We start from the raw sequence: 16,581 nt of genomic DNA on the forward strand, positions 1-16,581 counted from the left end.
TCGCTTTTGCAGAAACTTGAATTACAAAATCAGATTCATTCCTAATTAAAGGAACATTCTAGTGATTTCTAATTATAGAAAAAAAAAAGTTTTATCACTCCAATAACTTCAGGAGCCTTGGAAGGAAAAAGCATTGTCCCACCATCCCCTTACTTTCCAGTGGAAGGTAAACTCCTGAAACGCCAACTTTGACAAAGTCTGTATGAAAAGCCTTGATAGCTTTTTCTGTATAAAAATACATTAATAGATTTGCTAAAGATTAAATTAACTCAATGAACTACATGGAAATGTATTACTTAGTCATGGAAGCTAAAAGAAATAATAAGCTTGCTGAGTCCATAAATATGCAAGTTCTCACTTTCCCCTGAAGCTTGATAGTTAACTGGAGACAATCATTTTACCTGCCATATTCACAGATATTGGCATGTTGCTTAATAGAATTTTTCAAATTTTACTGATAATTATATATTCACTGATTTATTATGGTTTCAATTTATTGATTTATTGAGATTATTTATTAAGGTTTATTATTATTTGATTATTATTACTTTATTTAAAGTTTCAATTTTTCTATTTTGCCAGCAGGACTCTCTGCTGTCACCAGATACTCAGTGAGCAAGTCAAAACTCAGCTCATTTCTACTATTCAGTAAGAAAATATGCAATACGGAAAAATGCCATTTGCTGTAATTATTTTAAATGCAATGTTCCTGCATTAATCTTTAAATCTAACTTCTTGATTAATTGATTTAGTTTTAACAGAAGAGAATGTACATAATTGAAATTCACTTTCTCTTAAAAGAATTCAGAATACAGGAAATGCAATCAAACCTATTTTTCAGATAAAATGATCCATTCTCATACTTTTATTTAGGTGAAGAAGAGCTATCTTTGCCTAGTTCTTAATACCATAATTATTTTTAAAATCTTTAAAATGCTTAGATTAATTCACCAGAATATTATCAGAATAACTCATAATTTGCTTCATCTGATATTTTCAGATTTACATATACTACAGCCTGCATCTGGAGTGCTTTTAAGTATGATGATATTGCAAAGCTTGGGGAAAAACATATATGAGCATTAGCAATGGGTCCCCTATTTATCATTGCTCTCAGCTGTCAACGAGGTGGAAGAACAGAAGACGGTTGGAAAGGTAACTGCAAGCCTTTTGTCTACCAGGAGAGGAGGCACAGTTCTCAAAATAAGACACTCAAAATAGATTTATTGAAGCGCTATTTTAAAGTTGAACACAAGGAAGTTTATCTATAGAGGGCATAGATTCTTGCAATTGTCACACACAGGTGGTAGGATCCACTTACAAGGCAGTACTGCATGGATTCGGTGCAGACACTTCCAGATGAGCCACTCAATCAGTTTCTTTTTATAGTCAGAGGAGGAAAAATAAACATTTCCAAAGGTGTAAGCTGTCTGGTCGATTTTTGATACTTACTTTAGGTATAAGATGGAATAAACTCCAGATATGGCTGAGAAAGAAGGCTAGACAGCAATGTCTGCTTTTGACAATAGGAAGTCAGGAGAGATGAATCCCACCATAAACAGCTTCAGCGCTCCCATAAAAATAGTGTTCCATAGCTTTTGCAAAATAAGCACCGGTGCCTGTGAAAGCATTTGCTATCACACCTGAACGTGCAACTCAGTTGTGATAAGGCAGCTGCTAACAGATGAGAAAAAGGGCCCTTGCTGCGGAAGGGCAGTCCTAGGGAGGCAAGCCGCAGGAGCTGGATCCTGGCCAGCCCACCAGCAGACGCTGGCAGCGAGCAGCAGCAGCAGCACACATCAGTGCCTCTCCGCACGCCATGGCGTGGGATGTTGTGTCAGCAACCAGCCTGACAACTGGCTGTACATCATCCTTGCCCACTGGGAACCTGTTCTGCAATGCCTGTGGTAACAGGGAAGCTCAAAAACAGGAGAGCAGGTCACCAACAAGGAAATGTTTGTTGTTACTGAAGTGTTGGGGCTTCCCGTGTAACCCAGCGCTGCCTGTCCATGGCAGGCTGGTAGCAGTAGGCACTCAGACGTGGGTGCAAAAGTGCCCTGCAAACGGCTCCACAAACAGCTCCAGGGGAGGGAGCTGCCTCCCAAGCCTGACTGGGTGCTCCACTGAGTAACACCACCAGCCACTGTCCCAAAGCAGGACACGGTGTCCCTGACGTGATGCGCCTGCTTGGCTGCACATCAACGCCCTTGGTGTGTTATGAACCGCATCAAACGGGTGCAAGATACTCTGTGGCTCATAACAAGTAAGGCCATTCAGTGTGAGCGGGCGTGCATTCCCATGCTCAGCCAGCTCGTTTCTCCAGGAGTTTATTTTGTGTGGCAGTCATTTCAGAAACTGCAGAAGTTTTAGGCTTGGCCTCCTGCCATGCAGAGTAAACCAGGTGGCAGCTCCTGCTCAGAAGACTGTCCGTTCGGAGCTGCATCTTGTTCATCAGCAGAGGAAACGTTGTGCAAGGGGAACCCGCTTGTGATCGCTTCCGTTGCGCTCGGTTGCACTGATTGAGCTTTACTGCCAAACAGAGCCCCAGCCCGAAGCGGCGCGATCCCAAATGCCAAGCCAGCAGCCAAAAGATCACATGGTGATGTCGTGTCAGGGCTGATGTGGTTGCAAGACTAAGGCTCGGGGAGCTCAGTCCACAAGTCGTGGGTTTCCTCAGGAGTAAGTATCAGCAGGGAGAGGAGGAATGCAAATTCTGATCAATTGTTCCCTACTAGTGCTGAAACATGGAAGGACAGGATGTGAGAGAAGGGAGGGAAACAATCCTCTGTTTCAAAAAGAAAAAAGTTTTTAGAAGCATGATTTGTACATAAGGTGTTCAGTCTTATTTCTCGACACCAATTTTTCACCTCTGAAAAAGTGCATAGAAGATTCGGGGTTGCTATGCTAAGCTATCATGCGATCTTATTTTAGTAATTCCAGCTTCTTTAGGTCCCAAAGAGAATTAATAAATGACAAAGATACAAGTGGTAAAATCATTTCAGAGTGCTCTTCTATGAGAATTTTCTCCTGTAAAATTTAATGTGGCAACTGTTCACAGGCCTTCTGCAAAATTGGTGAAATCTAACTCTGCAGTGAGGGAATTTTCTCCCCGAGGATGGGACGCCACTGAGTACTCATATGTAAAACCTCAAATAATAATAGTAGTAGAGGAGGAGTGTTACTGATCTCTTCAAACTGTAAGACAGATATTACATGTGTGCTCATATGGGAATCAATACTACTAACCTTAGAGGAATAGACATAAAAACTTATTTCAAGTCATACCATTTCTTGGTAAGATAGGCTGCCATGTGCCTTTGAATTCAGACATAATTTGTGCTGGAATTAATTAGTCTTCTGAAAAAGCAAAGAGTATCTCAAAAAAATCAGTTTTTGTCGGTGTTAATGCATGACTTCCAGCCTGAATCTCTAACACATGCTGTATCAATGCTTTAACCTGAATAAAGGAATTGTGGTTTAGATGCGCTCTACACTTACAAATAAAACATGGGATTTGGATAGTCCAAACAAATGTACTGGGGATGCTTTCAAAGCTGTAAAGGAGAACTCTACCATGGACAACCTTCAGAAGAGGGGTGCCAGCCTGCAATGTATGCCATTGGAAGTCACCTTTTACCAGTCTCTTGTGTGCAAGTTGTATTAAACATGAACCTAATAAACTGATGGGGAAATTTGGCTTCTAAAAATCACAGTCCTTTTTTGCCACAGAAAGTTTGCATTAAAAGAAAGTAAACAAGCAACTCCACAGTGGAATGCAACCAAAAAGAAGTCCTTTTCAAATATGTTAGTCTTGATGTATTTCTCAGGCCAAGATCTCTGCTGACCTCTCAGCTCCAGCTCAGAGTGGGCGCTACCCACTGCCTGTGCCAGCTCTGTGGGAGTGCAAAATGCACCTGAGCCAGAGGGCAAGGAGGAGCAAGGCGCCACGCTCCAGGGAGCAGGATCACAAAGTGTCGTCGTGCCTTCATGAGCACCAGTGGAGAGAAACCCTCCACTTGTAAATAGTTAACCCTAGGCACTTCCAGTAACATGCCCTACACAAGGAGTGCATTTTCAATCTCATCTCCCTTTGGCTGATGCTTTTAGGTAAAAAGCACAGGAGTAAATCTCTGCTGGCAAAACCAGTGCAAACCCCTGGATTCCAGTAAATTTGACCAAAGTCATAGGGAGAACTCTTGTGAGCATCTTGCACTGCTTTTGCCTATCAAAGTGGGTAGTGTTCAGGTGTAGGTAGCTCATACATTCAAAAGTATGAAAATAACTTACAGTATGGCTAAGTAATTCTCAAATAGTTTTCACTCTGTCCTTGGTGGGAAATGTAGGAGGAACATCTCAATACCAGTTTGTACATTGGGATGTTATAAACCTACCTTCACTTTTCTTAAATATGAAGAAAATTTAAAGTACTTTTGTATGCAAGTCTATTATTATTTTGCAACTTACAGGGTTTTTTACTATTAAATGATGTTTTTGAAGTCATTGAAGAAAACTTAAAAACTTTGTTCTTTCATTTAAAAAGTGTTAGGTGAAGGAAGCTTCAAGGTAAACATTTCCTAATTTCTACCCAGATAAATACTTATCCTTGCAGTTCCAAGGAAGGCTTCTTTTCTCACAGCTACTTTTTGAAATTATATTGTATGTAGAGTTTGGGGTTTTAATGAAATGATGCATTAAGGATTTTTTAAGCACTAGTTGCAGTAATTGGTTTTGAGGGAACTGGTTTTTTACATGAGGAGCAGCTAAAGCAAACATACTGTGAACTATCACTAGAACTATTGTGCAGCATAATCTCAGGCAAACACCCAATGGGAATTTCTTTCTTCTACTAGGGAATGTAAAGATATCTTCCTCTACAATCTGTAGTTAGCGTAAGTGATATAGCTGGAAACATTAAAAAGGCTATACTCACTGTTTTGGTGTTCCACTCCAGGCAGCAGCATGGTGACCCATGGTGGGGGTTTTTGGTTGGGGGTGGGGGTGGGGGGGTGGGTGTATTTGGCTTTAGAGGTTCTAAAAAGCAAAAATAGGAGTCCTGAAACAAGTTTCTGACATTCAGCTACACAGGGCTGATGACAACACTGTTTACAAAAAAAGGTTCTTTGCTTTTTTGTTTTGTAAATGGCACAAATTACAGAAAAATCTCAAAGGTAAAAGAAATTCACACAGTATCAAAACATAGGAAGGCCTTGATTAAAGCAATACTGGAATACCTTTCTAAAGGCAGTAAAGCACTATTCAGTCGTGAACCAGTTTTCAGAACAAAAGGATGTCATTAGACGAGCATCACACAAATTTCCTGTGATCTTGGGACAAATCATAAGGTGCTCAGTACATATGGAAAGTACAGGCTTAGTTTAGGGAGCTTGCCACAAGTAAATATCTGAAGAATGTAAAAACATTAACACAACAGGGTGTCTGTGACACACTGGGAAAAGTTCCAAGATCGTAAAATTAACAGAGTATAAAACAATCTCCAGAGAAGTAATGGAAGCCATGCCATCTATATTTTAAAATTAGGCTTGACAAACATTAATAAATACGTGGCAAGAAATATTTTTTATTGGTAGAGAATGTAATTTATTTACTGTACTCAATTTATAAACTCGGAAGTGCTAAACCAGCTCAATTAGAACTCAAATTAGAGGCCTAGGACACTATATTGTTCCCATCTGTTCATTGCCATCACTGCCTACATCCTCCAGCATGAGCCCTTTATATAAACAGGCAGCAGTTTAAATCCCCTTTGGCAGCCCGGGGGTTCCCATACACAGCTTGTGCAACCATTACACCCCAGCCAGATGCACCAGCCACTCCTCCTGCTGCTGTGGTAGCGATGCCAGGGACATCAGCCGCAGCACCCTCTGCTTGCTGCCCTCTCTTTCTAGTTACCAAAACTCTTGGGAAGTACTTTTATTTCTCGAGCAAAGCTTAGGTCACACTGGGCTATGGAGGATCCCACTGGTGCTGCAAATCCGAGAGGACTGAGGCCAACTCATCTCACTGAAGACACACCAGCTGGTGGAACCTCTAGCGCAGGACAGAGGTAGATACTTAGTTATAAAATCAAAAGCAAAAAGAAAAAGTTTGCCAAGCACATTATTATAATTTACATGATTGTCTAGGCTGATGCACCATTTATTTCCATAGAGTTGTCTGAATTATGGGAATATTCCAGCACACATTGCACTTGCTAATTATTATGCCCAGATATTAATCCTTGGCTGCTGCCTAAGCACCTAAAGCCTGATTCCCGGAGCAACTTGTATCTTCTGCCTTTCACCTATAGCACATAAACACCGAGTAAGGATTACTGTGCATCCTGGAGTTATCTGGATCCTTTCCCATGCAAACACAAGCTAAACAGACCTTCTTGACACCTCTTCGGCCTGCTTGAGTTTTAAAGTAAAGGAATATCCAGACTAACCTTAATCTTGGTGCACTCTTTTACTGTCACTTTATTTAAAGATGATATAGTTTAGTGAGTTTGTGATAATAAACATGCAAATGAACATTGGCTGCTCAGCTGTCATTTTTGGGGATTCAGGCCTTTAAATTTCACAGTGTAATTCCATATTAGTCATCTTTGCATCAAGAAGGCTAACTGGATGGCGGCCCTGTATAGACTCCTCTTTATTATACACACTGTGAAAGCACACATCAAAAAAAGGGGGTGGGGGGAGAAGGCACCAATTGTACCAGTTATGCTGGATGATTGCAGTGGTTCACCTCAGTATTAAAGCCACCTAAATATAAGGCAGACGGGTTTGTGTGTGATATGGGTTTTGGGGGGATTTATCAGCCCATAGTACTGAAGCAAAACATCTCTCCCACACCTACCAGACTCTTCAGCTTTCCAGGTATTTACTGAAGTTGTAATTCTTTTTTCAACAATACCAGTGTCTGCTGCCATGGAGGAATATAGTATCAAGTTCACAATGGTCATACAGAAATAAGATTTGAAGAAATCTAAGTTCTTCTTTAAGTACCACTGCCTTTGATAATTAATACAGGAAAAAACAAAAGTGGACCTTAAGGTCTTTGGTTGTGAGGAAAGCTCATAACTGTATCCAGCCTCTGCTGCTCAGGCCTTAGCTGACCTGAAAACATAGCAAGATAAATTAACAGAGAAAGTTGGAAACAAGGAATAGCTTTGTTTGGTCTATTTGAAATTAAAAATAACTTCTCTAGCACCCCAGATAGGATTTCAGAAGCCAGGCTTCTACATAAAAAGAATTAAAATGAAAAGGGAAGTCCCTTAGTAGATTGTTAAATTGTAACGCCTGAAAAATGAATGAGTGTAGGAACAAGTTGTCTATGTGTCTGCATGCTTGCATATATACACCTTTGATAGGAATACTCCTGCGAACTCCTGGTCACAAGTGGAAGTAATTCAAGAAGCAGCAGTGGCAGCAATGTTGCAAATGCTGCTATCCTGTTACTTAGATTCACCAGCAGGAACGTTCAGAGTTAAAATGCAGTATGAAGTAGAAAACTACAGGGAAAAAAAAAAGGCTCATGCCCTCTTGGCAGTTTTCTGCAGAAACTTAGGACTTGTTTATATATGACCCTGTCATTATACCACAGTTTTCTTTACATTGGTTTACTACCTACAGAAGAAAGAAAAATCATTGCATGCCAGACAGCCTGTAGTTGCTGCACTCTGGCCTTCCAGAGGCCTGCCTTGAAACAATAGTAACAGCAAAGGTACACCATGAACTGGACCACTCTGTGTTTCATTAATCTGAAATGAGAAGTTCGTGGTTTTTCAAAGCCAGTTTTGGAACCATTTAAACGATAACATTATGAAGCCAGGCAGCCTTTACACAAACACAAGGGGGTCAAGGCCTTAAATTTTAAAATGCATAACCTTTGTAATGCACTTTTTCTTTTACAACAGCGTTTCCCACCTGTAATGGGCTTTCTACACCCCAAGTGAGGACCTTCCTCTTACACAGCCCAGGCTATAAGGATTCGGCAAACTGCCACCTATGGTCATGTGCGTATCTGCCCTGAACAAACAGTGTTTGTATCCCTTAAGCACCTCTGCTGGAAATTAACAGGCGTATATCACACTGTTGTCATGGAGCTACAGAACGGTCTTTCCTGGAAGAGACGTTAGGCATTGCGATACTTAAGATTTCACCTTCTAAAGGGATATGCTACTTTTTTTCCTGTGATTTAAGTCTCCTGAGACTAGAAATCTATGCCCTTGACTCCGTGAACAAAGCAAAAGAGGGGCAATTACCTCGTAATTTTCCACATTCTCAGTGCAAGTCCTAAACAATGAATGTTCAAAATCCCAACCAGCATAACTGGAACACTTTATGCCTTATTAAGAAAGGAAAGGACTTACAACAATTCTAACTAACAAGCAGCAGTAGCCAAGAGCTTGGTGCTGGATATATCCAGTTTTTATCACATGACCACACTTACATAAGCTAAAAAGTGATTTGGCTTTTTTGCATGCCAAATCCCATCCCAGGTATGCTCAGGGTGTTCCTCTTTCCACATCCACAGGCTGAATTAGCTCCTACTCCTATGAGGCCTGCTTGAATGAGAAGAGTCTGCAGGGAGGAGTTACCTGCTAACTCAGCTTGAGATAGAAACAGAAACAGGCTACTGTTCACTTTAGATGAAGTTACTGGAAAAGAAAGTAAACTTGAACTGCCAAGAATACTTGTCCAGAATTACAATGCTCATGTACTCAGAAGTTATACATGTTAACATATGTTTGTACCACAAACACCAAGCCAGCATTCATATCATAAATCAGTCATGCCAGCAGCCAAATTATTGTGTAATGATGCAGCTTTGGTCACCACACCTCCTTTACGTCCACTAATGAAAATCAGCTTGCCAGCTAACAATTTTTACTCCCAAGTGAGAGATCTCCTCTCCAAAAAAGAAATCATAAATTGAACAATATGCATAATCAGAAACTTTCAATTGTGTGTCAAGAGTAGGTTTCAATTCTTGTAAGTTAGAAGTAGCAGGGAGGCAATGAAATTCATAGCAGACATAGAATTTTTTAGGTTACATATAAAACTGTTAATAATGACTTGTAAAATACTGAGAGATTTGGCAATAAAGTAGCTGATGAAATTAAAAGTTGACACAGAGAAAATAATGTAAAGGGGGGGGGGGGGAGGGGAACGACAAACCCAATAAAAAACAAACCATAGCCTGCACCTGCACAGAGATGTGCTTTTTACAAAGCCAAAATTGCCATTTTTCAGTGAGATAGTGAAGCCTTTGTTGTTAATTCTTTGAAAATGATGGCTCAGCATCTTATCATGGTCAAAAAAGCCCAATAGCACATCAGAGATCATTACAAAAGGTATTAAGTACAAAAAGCTAGATAAATACATGTGCGCATAGTTTGTGTACCATTGCCTTTAAAAATATCTCCAAGATGGTTGCACTGTTCCCATTCCCAGAAAAACATCAAGTGTTTGTTTCTTAGCATCTGGCAGCATCCATATCCAGGCACCAGCAGCTAGCCTTACACTTGGTAGGTTTAAGGATCAAAATTCAACTCATGAGCACCCTTTACTGAGTTGAAACTTCAGTGACAAATAAACGTGGTTGACTGTACAGTGAAAGCCATCTGCTTGGTGCTCAGGTACTCAGAAAACAAACCTACCACCCATTTTTATTAACTTGATATTGGACTCAATCAATGCAAATATTCATATGCTACTGCTTTATAAAAAACTTTACAACTACTGTTACTTCAATTGTCATTATTCCCTTCTGTAGTTTGGGCTACCCACAGTGCTGATGCGAGTCTCACTGCTTGAAACATCAAGACTGGGTTCAGCCCAAACCTTCATGCACAGTGAATATCATCTGTAACCCACAGCAAGCTGCCTCTGTTCAAATGAGTGTCACAGCAGTCAGTTTGGAGCTCAGTCTTGAAATGTCCAACACCACCTACTTAAACAATAAATGTCAATAAAGCCACTCATTTTTAAGTTAAGCACATGCTTAAATGCTTTGTGGAATCAAGGTCAGCGTGCTCAAAACTTGGAAGGACCAAGTCTAAAGTTTGGTTTTACATTTGAAGGAATAGCTCCAAGAGTATTTTTCTAACCTCCCAACCTAATCCTAGGAATGTCTGTTGTACCAGACATGGCATATCATAAAGGCTTTATGATGATTACTTTGGAATGACTTGCACACTCTGTTCCCTGGTTTCACTCCGGGGAAGTAATGTTCCCACCACAGGCTTATGCCAAGAAGCCTCTCCACATGCCAACACCCAGCCAGCTCTCCCGGCAGCAGCATCTCAGTTGATGAACAGTCTGAGCAGCAGGCTAATGGCTTCAAAGTGTTCGGTGAAGGTGGCCTGTTTCACTGCTACATTCTCAGGCAGATGAACTGAAACAATTAAAAAGAAATTTAATGTATCTAATAAAACACTAAATTTAAAACTTGGAAACTTTCCCATCTGCTTCCTTTATTTCAAACCATGGTGAGTTAACTAGGCCTGACTTTCTATCAGTGTTTCATTTAAATGGCACATATTTGCCTACCTAACAAAGCCCTTTTGTTTCCTACAGCTGTGAAACTTCAGTGCACAGTAACTTTTCATGTTTCCCAGGTTACCTTGGCACCAAACTGTGACTAAATACCTGCAAAAGATTTTTAACTCTAGCATTGGAGAAATATAATATCCACAAGGAAGAATGATGGCTTTCAGTGAGTGTCCATGGTAGCAAGAACAATGCTGAAAATCAGCAGTGCTTCAAATGTTCACGAAGCTTCTGGAAGACCTGTGGCTTATTAAAGAGCTGCGGTCTCTGCTCTGCTCTGTTACAGGCTGCGTCACGTTTGTATTTTCTTCTCTTCCCCTTCCTCACATTATACCTGTTTAGCTCTGTCACCCAATGCAAAGATACAAAGGGGCTGTGACAAATCTTTTCAAAACAGTTAATTGTAAGGTTTCTGTATTTGAAGAAACTTTAAATTCTGGAGCTGATTTACTGCTCTGTGGGAAGAAATGGATCTGCTGTCATTGATTCCAGGACAGGAAGCAATTCAAAGCACATACTCATATGGTATATGTTGAGCTTATTAACACCATAAGACACCTTAAAGTAGAACAGAATATAATTTAACTAATATAAGTACTTTGGAGCAATATCCTTCCCATTTTTTGATGGCTGTAGAAGGTCTCAGGTGCATAAAATGAAAGTAAGTCTGTGTCATATAGATTCAACGGGTAGGAAACAGTTGCAAGTAGTGGAGCATATGGTCTATCGTAAAGTTCTAGAAGCTTCCTCCATGCCTTATGCAGAAGGATGTAATAATCAGAAGGGCAGGATTTTGGGTTTTTTTCTTTTCAACAGCTGTAACAAAAGGGCTTAGTAAGTTATTGCACGGTCACCGGCAGACAGACCTAAGGGTCCTCTGCCAAATACGGGACCAAATACGAGGCAGTTTCAAATTAGATGCTAAACATGGATGCACCAAACCAAAGATATACCCCATGTGACATACATCTCAGCAGGGTTTTTTGTATGATTTTATCCCTGAAATATTCAGGGTCTTTTCCTGAGACGTTTAAGGCATCTCAGGACAAGGGCTCACTGTCAGTGAACCCTAAATGGATATTATATTTGTTATAGCATCACATCTGAGGGAAATAAAAATTGGACAACAACAGGAAGAGCACATGGATGACTACTATCATGTACCATTCAAAGAATAATTTGACAAGACATGAGAAGGTATAGAATTTAGCAGACAGCAATATGATGGGCAAAACTAACAAGTATCAATCTGCCATGCTTTATGTGCAAGTTATTCCCCTTTAGAGTGAATGCAACTGAAGTAACAAGTCCTGAGAATTTTTCCTTGTCGATTCTCTATGCAAACCTTAAAATATCACCATAACACAGTATTTTTAAATTTTTCTCTTTTTTTTTTATTTCTTATTGTTACCACAGCACCCAGACTATGTCATAAACCAGGTTCTCAATATATTGAACACCTACACTACGCAGAACAAACAGCTCCCACCTGAAATGACTAACATTGTAACTAAATAAGTGTATGGAAAACTCAGGCCCAAAGAAGCTACAAATCCTGTCTACAGTCAATGAGAAAGGCTCTGGCAGAAGCTGTTGGAGAATTCCAGGATCAAATCTGGAATCACTGGAGTCAGCTGCAAAACTGTCACTACCTTCAGTGAAACCAGGGCTGAAAACATACATTTCTGCTTTATAGCCCTTTGCTCAGACAACTCAAACCTGGCATTTCATAAGTTTTCTTATTTCTACTCCTTTTTCTTCTGCATCAAACACGTTTGTCCTGTACCTTCTGTTCATGAACGGATACTTTTATAATATAATTAGGATACAACTATGCATAATTTTATTAGTCTCTGTCCAAGTGTTCACTAGTTAAAGTATGAAATCTTTCACAAGGATATATCCAGAATTTATACTTCAAGGCTTTTTCATAATATGTCCTGCTTTGAAATGTTATTTCAATGCTTCTTGTTCTTTATCCTGCATTTCTACTGGTGCATTTAATAAGATTTGGCTTTCAGACTTAAGTTTCTTCTTTAAAATAAGGAGAATTAGTGCACTTGGGATATAGGACACTCCACGTAATACTGCTGGCAGGCCAAGATAGAGCCACCTGAAATAAAGAATGAGCTTCATTAAACATATGCATTTTTGAAAAAAATAGCAAAACTATTCAGCATACATTGTTTTGCAACAATTGCCCGGCCACTCTAAAGCTTGTGCCCTGATCCTTTTGGATCTCACAGAAGATGAATCAATATGAGAACAGAGAAGATGTCAGTGTCAGCGAAATGGCTATTTACATCACCCAATTTTCGGTAACTCATTTAGCTAGCAAAGTCAGCCAGCTCGTACCCTTATGGCTTTCTCCAAGGAGAAAAGAGAGAGCCCTGAAAAGGGCAGCTCAGGCCACCTGAGTAACAGGTGTACCTGAGCTAGCCTTCTTCCAAATCAACCTTAACACAGTACTAAAAGGAATCAGCCTGAGGCCATTAGTTCAACAAGACTCTCATCAAATTTCCCACAAGTGTTCCTTGAAGGACTACAAAGGCATGAAGTGTAGAATCCTGGGCCAGTTTCCAACTTGGGTAACTATATCCTCTCTATAAATGTCTCCTCTATTTTAGTTCAAGTACTATTTCAATCATTTTCTGTTCAAAGACATTGCATAGTCAGCCATTAAATATTTTTCCCACAAGGGCTTACTGCTTTAAATTTTTTATCAGAATTCAGTGCTTTAGGGTCTGTTCTTATGAAAGGCCATTAGTGAATGTAATTAGGGCACCAGAACATTTCTGTTCAAAGGGTGTTCCAATGTCTGCGACAAAGGTTGTATTTGACAATTAAAGCCAATGCCAAAGAAAACTGTTGTGTCAAACATCTAACACAGGAGCAGCTAGTCTATTAGGAAAAGATAAAGAGTGTAAAATTCTATCTCTATGCATGTAATAACACAGTAAGAAGGAAAAATGAAAATAAAGTAGAAAATATACCTGTATGTGACAATGTCATACATCCGACATGCTCCTTCTCCACCACAAGTCATACTACCCCATTTCAAGCAAGTGGTATCTATCAAAGCTCCAAAATAAATGGGAGATGGAATTCCAGCTAAAAATAATATTAGCAACATTTTTTTGAATAGCATATTTCTTCTAATTAGCAGATACACTGTAGAACCAATGTTGTTTCTCACCTACTCCATCTGTCCTGTCCTCTTTCCGCATGAACCATATTCTGTTTCTTATGTTTCTCTCTTCTTCCTTAATCCAGCTACCCTCAATCAAATACTTTCTTTCCTGTTTAACAGTATATACTTGCTACAATATGGACTGTGATTCCTATTCAAAAGTCAACGTTTTCTCTCATCAGAGTGATTTATGTGTTCAATAAACATATAACAAGAGTGAAGGAATGTAAAGTGGCTTTCAGATGAGCAGCAGATGTAGTCAGCCTACTACCCAGTATAAATAAATGCAAACTGAAAGCTGTTCCAATTTTCCATGCCGTCTAGATCTGCACAAAACCCCAAATTCTTCCTGATCAAAGGCGCTCCAGAGAAGTAGACTCTTGTGCCATGCCCATAGCTCTGATATGATCCTTATCTAGCTCTAGATCAGACCTAACTATGCTTCTGAAGTGCGTTAGAGCTTTTCTTACCAAATACTCTTGAAGCTAGTCCATGGATACCCACTCCAAATGACTTTTCTTCAGGCTTTAGAGATCTGTATGATAATTAAATTGTACACCAATTAGTGGTGGTGACATTAATAAGAAATGTTTACCTCTGGGTTTTTTAATCAAACTCTTCACCACATTAAGTCCAAACCATTCTAATTAGAGCATTGGTTGAAAGAGTTCATTATCCTCATTAGGTGACGTTTATTGAAGTTCCTGAACTAGAACTGCCAAATCACAAAAGGAAAAGCTGTTGGCCTGGTATCATCCACTTGGACTGAGGCCAGCGCAAAGTGCAAGGTAGTTGTGTCATAATCAACATCACATTGATGTGATCAATACACACATGGGTATCACACACCTCTCGCTATCTCAGCGCACTGACTCAGTGGGCCTACATTAACTCAGGATACAGCTGATAGCCAGAAGCAACAACCGGCTATAAAGCTGACACGATACTTAACCTTAACACAGAGCAGAAATGACATAACAGCTTTCTGTGCTTCCTCCCTTCACAGGCAAACTAACACATTTTTAATTCCTGGGGGTGTTTAACCTCAGCATAAAAAAATACAGTAGGTTTCTTAAGATAAGGACATTTTACTGTACCTTATTAAGACCATGTACCCAGGCATGGCTGCTAAGGAAAAAATGAAGCTGCAGACTAATGACAATACTAAAAAATAACGAAGCATCTTGTCACAGTTTTCTTCTCCATCACACTGGCCCAGAATCGCAGAGACATTTTGAGATGAAAGCCCTGTGGCTGCAACACAGGTGCAGTTTTCAAATACCTGTCAAAAGAGTATTTTAATCACACAGATTGTCAAAATTCACGCACTTACTGTAAAACTTGCATGGTTGGCGCCTAGCCCACTCTCTCTTGCACTTGAGTATGTTACACATGTGCAGCATTGCATGGTGGCTTCTCTCCCTGTCTGCCAGGCATAGATCCAACCATCATCTGTATGTGGTGTATGTGGTTAGAAAGCAGGAGGGAGCTATGGTCCTCCTATGCAGTGGCGACTATGCTTCCTCAAGGAGGCCATGATCAAGAGAGCCCTTATATTTCCCAGCAGAGTCTGGTTATGTAGTCCATCCAGTGCCAACAGATCTGACCCTCTTTTTCATAACCTAGTGTGTGGTCTTTCATATGCCAAAAGACAAGCCAGAGATGTTTGATTGAGGCTGTGTTGCACTATTCTTGCTTCTACTGAAAACACTGAGATTATTGCCAGAATGAGGGTTCTCAAATGTCAGCCAAGGTGAGCAAGGGCATCAGTGTCTGGCCCTTACTATCATCTAATACTTTTCTAAAATATTTGTGAAGTGCAGAGGCTTTCTAAAAGCTGTATGATTTTGGGTTTTATTGAGCTCATTTTTCAATTGTTTTCAATCTGATTAGAATTTATAGTTTTTTTATGGAAAATACATTATTAATTAAGATAATAAACGTTCTATAATACCTGGTTACTTGCTTACATCTACAGGATAAAAGATTATTAATTCCATGCTATGGAATTTTACCTTGGCTGAAATATTCTTGGGCACTCAGGTTTCCAGCAGGCAATACCCTGACAATAATTTCTCACTCCATTTTGAGCATTTAAGATTCTTTCAATTATTAGAAGAAAAGGAGATTCCTTCATTATATTCTTTAATTTACACTGATGTTCATATTCAGTTTGGAATTTCTGTTGCCGCTCAATGGATTTGTCCAACACAATAATCACCCTATATATCCAACCAAATGTACATGTATGGATATTTCCCACCCTATATTGATATGGATGTTTCTCACCTACTATATTTCATAGTTACAGCACAATAAAAAGTATGCTTTACCACACTTTTTCCAGTTCCTCCTGAGGCTTTACACCCAGCAAGACAAGGTGATACATAAGTGATTCCATTGTTCCCACAAACAGGGTCCCATACTTTAAGTGGGCAATCACAATCCCTGTTGCAGCCAGCAAGCAGAGTATTTTCTGCATATGAAACTTGTTCTATTCTGAAATACATTTAGAAGATGAATAAATATTTCAGTAATGAAATACCTACAGTAACCTTTTGCAATTCTTAAGATTCTATTCTAGCTCAAGTGTTGATCCAGGACACAATCCTACATGTTCCTGCCCTGGAGTCATGCCTTTCTGTATCTTTCTATATAAATATCATCAATTCATAGATAGGTATGCATACCCTACAGCATTTTTCTCATTTATGGCATGTATGTTCTTGCTTGTTTATAAGTGTTACATACGTACCTACATGTGCCTTTTACAGACACACAACCCTTCCCGATGATTAATAGTAGGCTTCAAATCAAGAAACTGCAGATAAAATA

At 39.6% G+C, this 16,581-nt stretch overlaps 1 protein-coding gene across 7 annotated transcripts in view; it reads right to left on the reverse strand.

Annotated features, from left to right (window-relative positions):
* Positions 1-11,809: 11,809 nt before the first annotated feature.
* Positions 11,810-16,581, reverse strand: part of LOC130150301 (solute carrier organic anion transporter family member 1A2-like) — a 30,245-nt gene continuing 25,473 nt past the window's right edge. For 4 of the 7 annotated variants that reach the window (XM_056341096.1, XM_056341095.1, XM_056341094.1 and 1 more), the window contains 5 exons: positions 16,080-16,245; positions 14,844-15,028; positions 14,217-14,281; positions 13,550-13,667; positions 11,814-12,669 (listed from right to left, as the gene is read on the reverse strand). In XM_056341096.1, coding sequence (XP_056197071.1) covers positions 12,510-12,669; positions 13,550-13,667; positions 14,217-14,281; positions 14,844-15,028; positions 16,080-16,245 — 694 coding nt within the window. In that variant the 3' untranslated portion in view covers positions 11,814-12,509. Of the gene's footprint in view, positions 12,670-13,549; positions 13,668-14,216; positions 14,282-14,843; positions 15,029-16,079; positions 16,246-16,581 lie in introns of all 7 variants that reach the window. The other 3 variants (XM_056341100.1, XM_056341098.1, XM_056341099.1) reach the window with 3 other exon arrangements.

This window comes from Falco biarmicus, chromosome 5, assembly GCF_023638135.1.
Source record: "Falco biarmicus isolate bFalBia1 chromosome 5, bFalBia1.pri, whole genome shotgun sequence".
In the NCBI taxonomy this organism is placed as follows: domain Eukaryota; kingdom Metazoa; phylum Chordata; class Aves; order Falconiformes; family Falconidae; genus Falco; species Falco biarmicus.